At 39.9% G+C, this 13,058-nt stretch overlaps 1 protein-coding gene across 1 annotated transcript in view; it reads right to left on the bottom strand.

Moving 5' to 3' along the window:
* Nucleotides 1–12,710, bottom strand: part of LOC109428250 (ATP-binding cassette sub-family G member 1) — a 71,359-nt gene extending 58,649 nt beyond the window's left edge. The window contains exon 1 of the mRNA XM_029872584.2: nucleotides 12,180–12,710. Coding sequence (XP_029728444.1) covers nucleotides 12,180–12,211 — 32 coding nt within the window. The 5' untranslated portion in view covers nucleotides 12,212–12,710. The remainder of the gene's footprint in view (nucleotides 1–12,179) is intronic.
* Nucleotides 12,711–13,058: the final 348 nt, after the last annotated feature.

Below are 13,058 nucleotides of genomic sequence, written 5' to 3'. Positions count from 1 at the left end.
CATCAGCTGCATTTTTTCAAGTCGATAACTAAATGTAATATTGAGTAAAATATTGTATAACACAATTAGTTATCAATTTGAACACAATGATAACTTAACTTCTTATCATTTTAGTATTCGTGGAGCAAATTTGAGTTATCATTTGTGTTATCCCGATCAGAAAGGCATAACAAAAACATAACATAATTATATCAACGGTTGATATCTATATCAAGGTTTGTTATATTTAGATATGTTTGTTGGAATCGGTACGAAAACTAGTTTGGATTATTTCAAGGTTCTAACAAAGTCAGTTACAATAAAGGAATATGTGATTTGATCATCATTACATCAATATTATAACAAACTCAGTAATAATTTTTAAAATGCAATGTGTAACTAATCAATATTTTTTGGTAGTGTTTAGTGCGTAAATTAACTGCTGTATGGCGCCATTGTGTTTAGAAAATACACAATTGTTGATATCCTTCATTATATGAACTTCCAAAAAAGCTCATGTCTTCATCGAATTTGTACAGAAAGCTTATGACTTTGGAAGGTGGAAAATGAGATAAGCAACTCCACCATTACGTGATGATATTGGGTAATTTCAAATGTTTCTTATCATGATCCAGATCACCTGCACAGTTCGTATGTTCAGCAAAGTTGTTCATGATTCTTGAAATTCACGAATGGTGTAAAATTGTATGCATAATTTCACTACTACGAGCTGTTTGATATGATAAATCTCAATATTCTGCTGTCCTAGGAAGTTCGGATCATCACTCATCAGCGAAGTTGTCGAGAAGTTCTAGGCTCTCAATTGGAAAATGTTGTATGTAATTGAACTGCGGTGTTTACATTTGTTTACAGGATTTTGTACATGTCTTACAGGTTGAATGTTTATTATGAATGGCCACGGAGTACTTTCAGGGAATATATCTAGAGATATTAAAAGTATTGCTCTTGTTGGTCTTCTAGGGAGCTCACTAGAAGTTCTTCCAGAGATCTCTTCGAGAGTTTTCTCAACGATTCCTACGTGAATTCTTACTGACGATCGTCCAGTCAAATATTCAAATAACACTAGTTTACAGCATTTTTGAACTCGGTAAGCTGATGATCATTTTTGGTGTAGAATCATGCCCTGAGTTCGAAAACGCGAAGGAAAAAAATTACAGTAGAGCGGAAATTTTTTCGACTTTCCATACAAGGTTGGTGATTTGAAATCGATTTTTGTTCTATTTTTAAGCAAAGTCGCTCACTTCAAACATCTCATTCTCCGTAATCAATGCTCCGATTGAGCTGAAATTTTTACTGTAACTCGCCTACATATAATATGTCAAATAAACGTCGAGAAAGAATTTTTAGGTTGTTTTTTTCTTATTGAAAAAATACATTTCTTCAAAAAATTTTGGGAATTTTGCTAAAATTTAAGAAGATCGTCCCTAAAACTCGCCAATATCTTGAATTTTATCAATATGACACAAAACCTGTATTCAGATGATCGAATGGTATTGTATTCAGCTTTCAATTTATGGAAAAAGATTTAAAATTGGTTGAACAAAACGCAATATATTTGAATTTTAGTAAATTACATATTTTGAAAAGTTACAAAACTCGATATTGAGCTAAAACTCAAAAACTGTTCTACTTTAAATTTTTTGAAGGTCGGTTTCGAAATCAGCACTAAATTGTGCTTCAAAAATTTTGGTCGTTGACAGAAGTTCATGACTTTCGTTTTATTTTGTAAACTTGTGTAATTCTCCAAAAGTTCTTAAAGAGATTTCCCCTAGAGTTCCTCTAGAAATTGTGGTTGAAGAATTCTTCAGCTACTTCTCCAAGGATTTCTAGAAAGGCTTCCGATGATTCCTACAAAAAAAATACTCTTAAGATTCCTACGGTAATTCCTCCCATTATTCCCTCTAGAGATTTTTTCCAATAATTTTCTAAGGTTTCCTCCAGGAATTTCTGCAAAAAATCCATAAGGAATTCCTCCACGTATTCCACGTTCTTTTAAATCCAATTCCAATTTCTTAGAAATTTCTTAATATGTGGTCACTCAGTCTCTGTTGTAAATATCACTACAATTAACTACAGCTTTTTTCCGCATAGATAATCTGTGTATGCATATCTGCTGATCGAAATAGTTATGTACTAGCAAATGAAGTGTATGTAGTTGTATTGTTAAAGTTAATAAAATATTCAGTTCAACAGCGGACTAAAGTGTTTTGATATCCCTTTGGATTTCCTGAACGCTCTTCAAGTATTTATCAAAAGGTTTCTTTACAAATTTTATCGACAATTACACCAATGACTCATTATGGAAATGCTTTTTTCAATCCTTTTAAAAATTCATTCAAAAATTCCTCCAAGGGAATATTCCTGTAAGAATTTGCGGTGGATATTCCTACCGAATCATTCACCACTTAAGCGCCATAATACTACTGAACAACTTTGCAGAAGGAATATCATTAACTAATAATAATGAAATAAAACATGTCAAAAAACGCTTTAAACATTTAAATAAACGCTGGCGCAACTAGTGCTTAGTTACGCACTTTTCACTATTTGAAAGTCATTAGCTATCTGTTCAACTTAGTTAATAACACGAAGATATAATTGCTATCAACTGCATTAAATACAGCTTCGTGTGACGTCTATTCGCGTAGGTACAGCGATGTGGGCTCCAGCTCCGAAGTAGTGAACGCTGGCTCTAGTGCACAACGAGCGCACACGACATTGAAGCTGAGGGACTGGGCTGTAGTAACGTGCATGGTACGTCATAACTTGGTATGGTGACGTCATACTTTCCTTCTCCGGTGTGTTGGATCAGCAAGTCTATTTACAGAGGAGCTACCAATATTTCAGCATATATCGCCCCTCACTTCAAGTGCTGTGATGGCCTCACTGGTAAAAACGACGAGCTCCTGTTCTAGGTTCTAGCCGTCGTAGGTTCGAATCCCTGGGTTTTATGTATACTATGTGGAGAAGTTTTTTAATGCCAGTAACTTTTTACTAAAAATAGAATTTCACTCTAAAAATTGATTACCCAAAAATGAGTTAATTTTTACACTACTTAATTTTTACCCAATATATTTATAACTGCTTTATAACAACATGTGATATAATTTGATTGATTTTTTATATCTCATTTTGTTATAAGCTTGTATAACAAATTGTATCAAGACCTGTTATAATTATGTTATGACTAGAGCAATTTTAGTTATATTTTTTGTTATTTTAACACCTAACCGGCGAATTTTATAACTCATTCTGTTACGAAAAATCTTTGAAATAAATAACTTAACCGGTTATAATTTTGTTATGCCTTTCTGATCGGGATGTTGGCTCTTAATTCAACCTAAATGATAACAAACTCAATTATCAAACGAATGATAACCAGATAACAGAACTTATTATCATTTTGTTATCCGCCTTTGCTCGGGTGGGGGCTACTTTGGACATTTTAACTATAACAAACTGCCTTTGAAATTCCAGGGTTATTTAGAAAACTACATTGTAGCAATACTGTAGCATACTATATCGTACATAATTTCAATAAATATATGCGTTTTCAGATGGTTCTGTGCTATCTATAATATTATGAGCAGCGTGATATTGTAATATAAACAGCCTTAAAAAAGGACCATCAAGCCTTTATTTAGGTGAAAAGGTCATTTATAATGTATAACAATTCAAATACTCGATTGTACGGGGGATGGCCAAAATGTTTGGGATAGGCAACTTTTTTTTTCTCACAAAAAAGTTCAACATGCTATAACTTTTCATAGAGTGCATCAAAAAATCTCAAATTTTGACTGTTTGTCAACCTATTATATGTGCATCATTGGTACAAATTTGGGCTCGATTGATTAATCTTTCGCAAAGTTAGAACCGTTCGGGTAAAACACCATTTTTAGACAACAAACATCTGTTTGACACTAATGAAAATTCTAACGCGTCAAACAAGGTGTTTGAGCATTGGCTTTTTATTGGTCAAATACTTGATCCTGTGTAGTGGCATCTTTAGTTACCTATTTAAAGTTATAAGAGTGATTGAAAGCTGATAACACATGAGCGAAAACTGATCGGGTAAACCTAACTTATCAACAACTTTGAGCTCTTAAATCATGATAACAAATTCGGTTCATTTCATAATTGCGATTCAATTATCAGCCCAGCATGGCATTGTTTGATAGGAGGAAACTTATAGGTATGACACTAGTGCGGAATACCCGGTCAAATCCTACATTCAATGAACTGGCACATTGCACTTACTATGCGACTTCCATTTCGTTGAAGCCAGTTGCACTCACCCGGGTGGAAAAGGGGGCTATCAAGATTTGACGTCATCACTGTGATGGTGAAGTAAGTGAACGAACAGTCAGTCAGTCCTAACGTTCTACCCAGAGTGCATTGAGCGCGAAAAGCTGCAGTCCTTCAGTGCGCAAATTGCCTAGCGTTTCCGACAACCTAACGATAGACGATCGGTTTTCCGTTGTTATTTGCCTCTGCCCATCGAGTTGCTGCGAGTCAAAAGCCCGCCTCGAGTGTTGTACGGATGTGTAGAAGCGCGCAATACAGGGGATTCCAAACAGATTAATTAGCTTCTTCATTTGTGAGGAGCAGACAGTAACAGTCAATTTTATTGAAATTGATTGAATAAAATGCTGTCTTTTCATAATTTTTTTCCTCCTGAGAATTATTTTAGGACACGGACACGTTCAATGCTTCCAGTGAGCTATTCGCTCTTTCAAGGAATCATACGACACTAGACAACGGACTAGCATGCAACGCCAGTGGCTTTTCCTGACAGCTGCGGTGAAATCGAACCCAGCACGATGCATCTGAATGCTTGGTAACACTAGCCGCATGATCACGAAGCCACACATGGTTAGAGAAAATAGCTAGAATTGTCAAATTAATCCTTTCAGACAATTTAGTAACCTAATCAGAATTATAGTCGAAAATATCCATGAAACCAAAAGTAGCATGATGAAAAATATGATATTTGTTACAGCGGGTGCCAAAATGTTTGTGATTGGCAACTTTTTTTTCCTCACAAAAAAGTTAAACATGCTGTAACCCCAGAGAAACAGACATCACACTTCGCTCGCTTCGCATTGATCACCCTTTTAAGGACAAACGTCTTGAAATTCCGCTTCAACAGTGCATCAGAACTTCAGACGCACAAATCTCAAGAGGCAAGCTTCAAACGACTCTGCATTTTATTATGTATTCTGTTCTTGCTCACTAGTAATAATCTTCAAATAAGAAGATTAGATGCACTGGTTTTGCTTACGATGAGATTTGTGCGCTTGAAATCGTGAGTAGGTGCCAGAGTCGGCCATTGTGGCGGCCATTTTGGGGTTCTAACAATTCTGTCTTTAACGGTTGATTCAAATTTTCGGTAGTAGGTCGATTTGGTTGGGCTGCAAAACGGTGAGTCGATAAGGAGAGCGTCCAACATAGCTCTGGTCCTCACAAGTTCCTACCTCATGCTTCCACGGGTCAAGCAATGACAAAGACCGCCAGCTAAGAGTTGTGTGCTTAGCTGGTAGTGCAGCCTGGGCACTGTTGTCCTTCTGACTTCAGCTAGATTGAGGAGGTACGATCCGAGTGTCTGTTCACCAAGGAGGTGCGGCTCAAACAGCGTCTATTCTGGCATCCAGCGGCTGAGTAAGAAACGCTGCACCACGCCCAGCCAGATCCAAGGTGGTAGCCCCCACAGAACTGGCACGATCACCGGAGGGCCAGGACAGGAGTGTTGGCGTAGGCCCAATAAGCCACCCGTAAAAATCCCCATTGCGAATAACATAGGAGAAAATACGACTCGATACAATCGGCAAAGACCCACGCGACGAAATAAGGACTACGATTGGAAACTTGGAACATGGAATTGCAAGTCACTAGGTTTCGCAGGATGTGACAGGATAATCTACGACGAACTACATCCCCGCAACTTCGACATCGTGGCGTTGCAGGAACTTTGTTGGACTGGACAGAAAGTGTGGAAAAGCGGGCATCGAGCGGCTACCTTCTACCAAAGCTGTGGCACCACCAATGAACTGGGAACAGAATTTATAGTGTTGGGCAAGATGCGACAACGTGTGATCGGGTGGCAGCCGATCAACGCAAGGATGTGCATGTTGAGAGTTGAGGGCCGTTTCTTCAACTACAGCATCATCAACGTCCACTGCCCACACGAAGGGAGACCCGATGACGAGAAAGAAGCGTTCTACGCGCAGTTAGAGCAAACATACGATGGTTGCTCGCCGCGTGACGTGAAAATCGTTGTCGGCGACATGAACGCGCAGGTAGGAAGGGAGGAAATGTACAGACCGGTAATCGGGCGAAACAGCCTGCACGCCGTATCAAATGATAACGGCCAGCGATGCGTAAACTTTGCAGCCTCCCGTGGTATGGTAGTCCGAAGCACCTTCTTCCCCCGCAAAGATATCCACAAAGCCACCTGGAGATCACCCGACCATCAAACAGAAAACCAAATCGACCACGTTCTAATCGACGGTAAATTCTTCTCAGATATAACCAATATCCGCACATACCGCAGAGCGAATATAGATTCGGATCACTATTTAGTCGCTGTATGCATGCGCTCAAAACTTTCGACAGTTATCACCACGCGTCGAAGTCGAACACCGCGGCTCAACATCGAGCAACTTCGTAACGTAGAAGTGGCTCAAGACTACGCGCAGCAGTTAGCAGTGGCCCTACCAACGGAAGAGCAGCTTGGCGCAGCTACACTTGAAGATGGCTGGAGGGACATCCGATCCGCCATAGGTAGTACCTTGGCTACAGCACTAGGTTTCGCGACTCCGAATCACAGAAACGACTGGTACGACGGCGAATGTGAACAGTTGAAAAACGAGAATAATGCAGCATGGGCGAGAATGCAACACCGTACGAGAGCGAATGAGGCACGTTACAAACAGGCGTGGAACAGGCAGAACTCAGTATTCCGGATGAAGAAGCGCCAGCAGGAAGAACGAGATCGCGAAGCGATGGAAGAGCTGTACCGCGCTGAGGACACACGAAAGTTCTACGAGAAGCTGAACCGATCGTGCAGAGGCTTTGTGCCACAAGCCGACATGTGCCGAGATAATCACGGGAATATTCTCATGAGCGAGCGTGAGGTGGTCGAGAGGTGGCGGCAGCACTACGATGAGCACCTCAATGGCGACGTTGCAAGTACCGAAGGTGGCGTGATAACAGATCTAGGAGTATGTGCACAGGACGAAAGACTCCCGGCCCCTGACCTTCAAGAGATTGAGGAGGAGGTTGGCCGGTTGAAAAACAACAAAGCCGCGGCAGCAGATCAACTACCAAGCGAGCTTCTAAAATACGGTGGAGAAGCAGTGGTGAGAGCACTACACTGGGTCATTACCAAGATTTGGAGGGAGGAAGTATTACCGGAAGGTATCGAATGGATGGAAGGTATCGTGTGTCCCATCTACAAAGAGGGCGACAAGTTGGATTGCGGAAACTACCGCGCGATCACACTACTGAGCGCTGCGTACAAGATACTCTCTCAAATTTTATGCCGCCGTCTATCACCGATTGCAAGAGAGTTCGTGGGGCAATATCAGGTTGGATTTATGGGTGAACGCGCTACAACGGACCAGATGTTCGCCATCCGCCAGGTGTTGCAGAAATGCCGCGAATACAACGTGCCCACACATCACTTGTTCATCGATTTCAAATCGGCGTATGATACAATCGATCGAGAACAGCTATGGCAGATTATGCACGAATACAGATTCCCAGATAAACTGATACGGTTGATCAAGGCGACGATGGATCGAGTGATGTGCGTAGTTCGAGTATCAGGGACACTCTCGAGTCCCTTCGAATCTCGCAGAGGGTTACGGTAAGGTGATGGTCTTTCGTGCTTGCTGTTCAACATTGCTTTGGAGGGTGTAATAAGAAGAGCGGGGATAAACACGAGTGGGACGATTTTCACGAAGTCCGTTCTGCTGCTTGGTTTCGCCGATGATATTGATATTATTGCTCGTAAATTTGAGACGATGGCGGAAACGTACATCCGTCTAAAGAGTGAAGCCAGGCGAATCGGATTAGTCATTAATGTGTCGAAGACAAAGTACATGATGGCGAAGGGCTCCAGGGAGAAATCACAGCGCCCACCACCCCGAATTTCTATCGACGGTGATGAAATCGAGGCGGTTGAAGAATTCGTGTAGTTGGGCTCACTGGTGACCGCCGACAACGACACCAGCAGAGAAATTCAGAGGCGCATTGTGGCAGGAAATCGTTCTTGCTGTGGACTCCGCAGAACTCTACGATCGAATAAAGTTCGCCGTAACACGAAGTTAACCATCTACAAAACACTGATTAGACCGGTCGTCGTCTATGGGCACGAAACATGGACCCTACGTGCAGAGGACCAAGGCGCCCTTGGAGTTTTCGAACGGAAGGTGTTGCGTACCATCTACGGCGGAGGGCAGATGGAAGACGGGACTTGGAGAAGGCAAATGAACCACGAGCTGCATCAGCTGCTGAGAGAACCAACCATCGTCCATACCGCGAAAATCGGGAGGCTACGGTGGGCGGGTCACATCATCAGGATGTCGGATAGCAACCCGACTAAAATGGTTCTCGAGAGTCATCCGACCGGTACAAGAAGACGTGGAGCGCAGCGTGCTAGTGGGTCGACCAAGTGGAGGACGATCTGCGGACCCTACGCAGAGTGCGGAACTGGAGACAAACAGCCATGGACCAAGTGGAATGGAGGCGGCTACTATGTACAGCAGAGGCCACCCCGGCCTTAGCCTGACCGGTAAGGTAAGTAAGTCGATTGACCACTCGCTGCGCTGGCGTCGTTTTTTTCTCTTATTTGACGTTTGCTCACTACCGCCACCTAGTGATTGCCCGGCCAAGCACAGTACGTTTATCATTGGGCGGGTCTGTTTTGCTGACCAAGTTTTTCAATAAAATTTGTTCTAAGAGTTACGTCTGTTTCTCTGTGCTGTAACTTTTCATAGGGTGCATCGCATCAAGCATACTCAAGTGTTGACTGTTTGTCAACCTATTATATGTGCATCATTGATACTAATTTGAGCTCGATTGGTTAATCTTTCGTGAAGCTAGAGCCGTTCTCGTAAAACGCTATTTTTTAGACAACTAATGTTTGAACTTTTATGTCTCGGAAACCAGTGAACCTAGATGAATGAATTTTTGAATGTTTACTCTACTATCTACACTCCCGATCAAAAGTTTGGGGTTACCCCCTCAAAAACATGTCATGTTTTAGACCCATATATTCGCCAATTTGCGTTCGATTTCAAAACCCTAGGTCTCATTCAAAAGATAATAAGTCATAGAAACTTCAAACATGATTGAAAAGAAACTTAAAAAAAATATGTATGTAAACTTAACCCAAAGTTGAAAAATTTTCTAAAAAAATGAATATAAACTTACGGCAGTGTTGCTGGAAATTGGGTCCACCAAATTTTAGGATGAGAGCGGTAATATGACCCATTTTCTATTAGCTATCAACTGCTTTTTACAGAACTTAGCTAAAAATCTAGAAAAAAGTTATTAAGTAAATTAACTCTTCATGTCATCGGCCAAAAGTTTGGGTTCGCTTTCGTAAAATATAGAAAAGTGATTTGTTGATATCTTTGTCATATTTCATTCAATTTTAATTCTTCTTGGCTTATTTGAAACACAATGAATGATACTTACTGCATAGACATTGAACCACACATATTTGTTGAAATTTACATACCAAAACTTAACGTAAAGTTGCCTCATTTTTTGAAATGTGGTGAAATGTGTTAACTTTACATAACATTTTTATATACAAAAATCGTTAAATACGTTAAGTTAAAGACATTAAACGTAAATTTAGTTAATTATCTTCGAAATGAGCCAAGAATTAAAATTGAACTATGGATGACGAAGATATCACCAAATTACTTTTCCATGTTTTACGAAAGTGACCCCAAACTTTTGGCTGATACATCATATTGAGGAGTGACCCCAAACTTTTGGTCGATGACATGAAGATTTGATTCACTTAATAACTTTTTTCTGGATTTTCTGTAAAAAACAGTTGAAAGCTAATTGAAAATGGGGTATATTACCGCTCTCATCTTAAAATTTGGCCGATCCAATTTCCAGCGACACTGCTGTATATAAGCTTACTTCATTTTTTAGAAAATTTGGCAACTTTGGGTTAAGTTTACATACATATTTTTTTGAAAAAGTTTTTTTTTCAATCATGTTTAAAGTTCCTTTGACTTATTATCTTTTGAATGAAGCCTAGCGTTTTGAAATCGGACGCAAATTGGCGGAGATATGGGCCTAAAAAAATGACATGTTTTTGAGGGGGTGACCCCAAGCTTTTGATCGGGAGTGTATATTGCAAACCATTTGGAATTCATTTTTAATTTAAACTTCTAGTATCTCTTTATTGTATTAATTTTATCATATAATTTCTACCAAATCTTAGCAAATTGTTATAGGAAGCTCCAATAATTTGCCAAGATTTCAATAATAATTTGCTAAGATTTGTAGATATTACCTATGTGTTAAAATAATAAAATTCCGAAGGTGGGCCAAAATACCTGCCCTTGGGTAAATACGTCCACTAAAGACGGTAAATGGTGATACGGTCAAAATTTGGTCACACAATTTGTTTCATAACTTGCGTTCACGAAAACAGCTGATTTTTGGTACATTATATGTAGTTAATACCATAAAATTTTCATCAAAATCGGTTTAGTATTTGCGGAGATGTTGTGAATCCTGAAAACTGCAATTTTAAAATTTTGTACAAAAAAGATTAAAAAATAAGAACACATTTTTACTCTTTTATTTATAGAGCCAGAAATACTGAACCAACTTCAATAAAAAAATTTCTGTATGTAAACTATACATATCAAAATGTTGTGTAAAAATTTCATTCAATTTGATCCAGCCGTTACAAAATTATATTTGTTTAGCTGGTAAAATTTTTTCAAATTTTGTCAAGTCAAGTCAAATTTTGGTCACACATTTTTTTTTTTCATAACTTTAGACTGCGTACACCAAAACAGCTGATTTTTGGATCAGTAATGGTACATTATATGTAGCTTGTACCATAAAATTTTCAACTAAATCGGTCTAGTATTTGCGGAGATATTGTTGAACCCTGAGATCTGCAATTTTAAAGCGCCTTTGTACAACATTTTAAAAAGGTAGGTCGATGGTTTTATCTATATAACAATCAATACTTAATCTCTTTTGATGAAAATTTTATGGTATAAGCTACATATAATTTAGCATTACTGGTCCAAAAATTAGCTGTTTTGGTGTACGCAGTCTAAAGTTATGGAAAAAAATGTGTGACCAAATTTTGACCGTATCACCCTTTATATCGTTACGAATTAGTCTAAAATCAATCCTATCGATGGGTAGTGTTACCCCCTTCAGGATTATGTGTACACGATATCTTATGTTTTGCTAGACACAAAAATTGCAATTTTTGATTTGCTTTTAAAGGGTTTGAGGAACTTTCCATCCCGACAATTCCAATTGCATATCTTCAGTTTTTAAGTTTTGCCCCAACTATATCAGGATTTCCTAAAAGTGTCGACTTCCAGTTTTATCTTGATGCTACTCATGAAATATTAGAACAACTAGAACAACAGAACTACTTTGACGATTCTTTTGAACAACTTTCTAAAGAATTCTTGTTGTATACATCTGTTACGCTTAGCGAATCACGTTTTCTTACGATAACTACACATATCTCTTTGAGAACGTCTGTCTCTATAACAGCTAACTAACTGCCAAGTCAATCATTTTCCGAAGTCGCACACGTGTCACGCCAAGCAATCTAAGCCCAATAATCAACTTGGCGACCTTGGTCAGTATAATTATTGATAGAATAAGCACCATCATCCGAGTCGGCGTCGATGACAATTTTAGTGAAGGGTCACCGAATAAGGTCTCACCGCAAGTGCAGGTTACCGTCTGTCAATCACGCGAAGTGCATACACCCTAAGCTCGCAGCTCAGTTGTGTGTGCTTAGAAATCACCTCGGATCACAACCTCTCACGCGTAGAGCCATACCATAGCACAGTAGCAAAGCAAGGGACGTACTTGAAAATCCATGTCAGCAGCAGATTTCTCTTTCGCTGTAGACTGCTCATGGCATGCTTCGATCAAAAACTTACACATTATTGTTCAGAACGTATTCTTTCTCCATGGTTACGGTGCGCTGTTTCACACTTTCACTGCTACTTGGATGTATTCCCGTATGTCTGGATATCAATTCACGCTTCTCTTGCACATATCAAACTTGCTCCAATTACGGTTTTTATATTCCCTCGCGACCACTTTCCGTCCCACAGAATAACTTAATAGCCTAACGATGACGACCGCAGAACCTTTCTCCGATTCCGGTTCCAGTGAAACGAACGACGACACCCCGCGCGATCCGACCAAACAAAACATTCAACGTGAACTAGTTGCAACTATCAGCGGAGTTCAATCCGAGCCCAGTTGTTCGCAAGAATATACAAAACGGTCCGCGCGATAAGAAGTCTTTAGCACTGAATACTAAAACAGAACACTCATTATAGGCACTGACTGATGCGATTGCGCAGCTTAATTCGCGCTTACTTGGCTGAATGTGATAGCAAATGTTTGTTTTTCTATTTTTTTTTCTTGCTTTCCATTCACACACGCGCAGAGGTACGGACGGGGATCGTACGGTGATCGCGTGTCTCGTGTTTGTGTGTCTTCTTCGTTAGACACTGATCGCGACTCGCGACCGCGGATCTGGGAGCTGTATGCGTGAGTTTCTAACGGTTGGAACTTTGCGGAACTACTGCTCAACACTTCCAAAGTCTCGCCTCGGACGGAAACCTTCGATGGTCGCGCCGAGTTCAATCTATCACTTGGGCTGACTGGTATACCTACCTGTTATTTGATTAATATGATTCAATATGACTGAAGCTGTTGTTGCTGGTGATTGTAATGCGATGTGCTATTACAAGAAGAGAGCGTTCCAACAAGCACCTGTTAAGCTTTTCCAGAGATTTTTACCTCAA

This window comes from Aedes albopictus, chromosome 2 (genome assembly GCF_035046485.1).
Source record: "Aedes albopictus strain Foshan chromosome 2, AalbF5, whole genome shotgun sequence".
NCBI lineage: Eukaryota > Metazoa > Arthropoda > Insecta > Diptera > Culicidae > Aedes > Aedes albopictus.
This window is presented reverse-complemented; position numbering and strand designations above follow the sequence as displayed.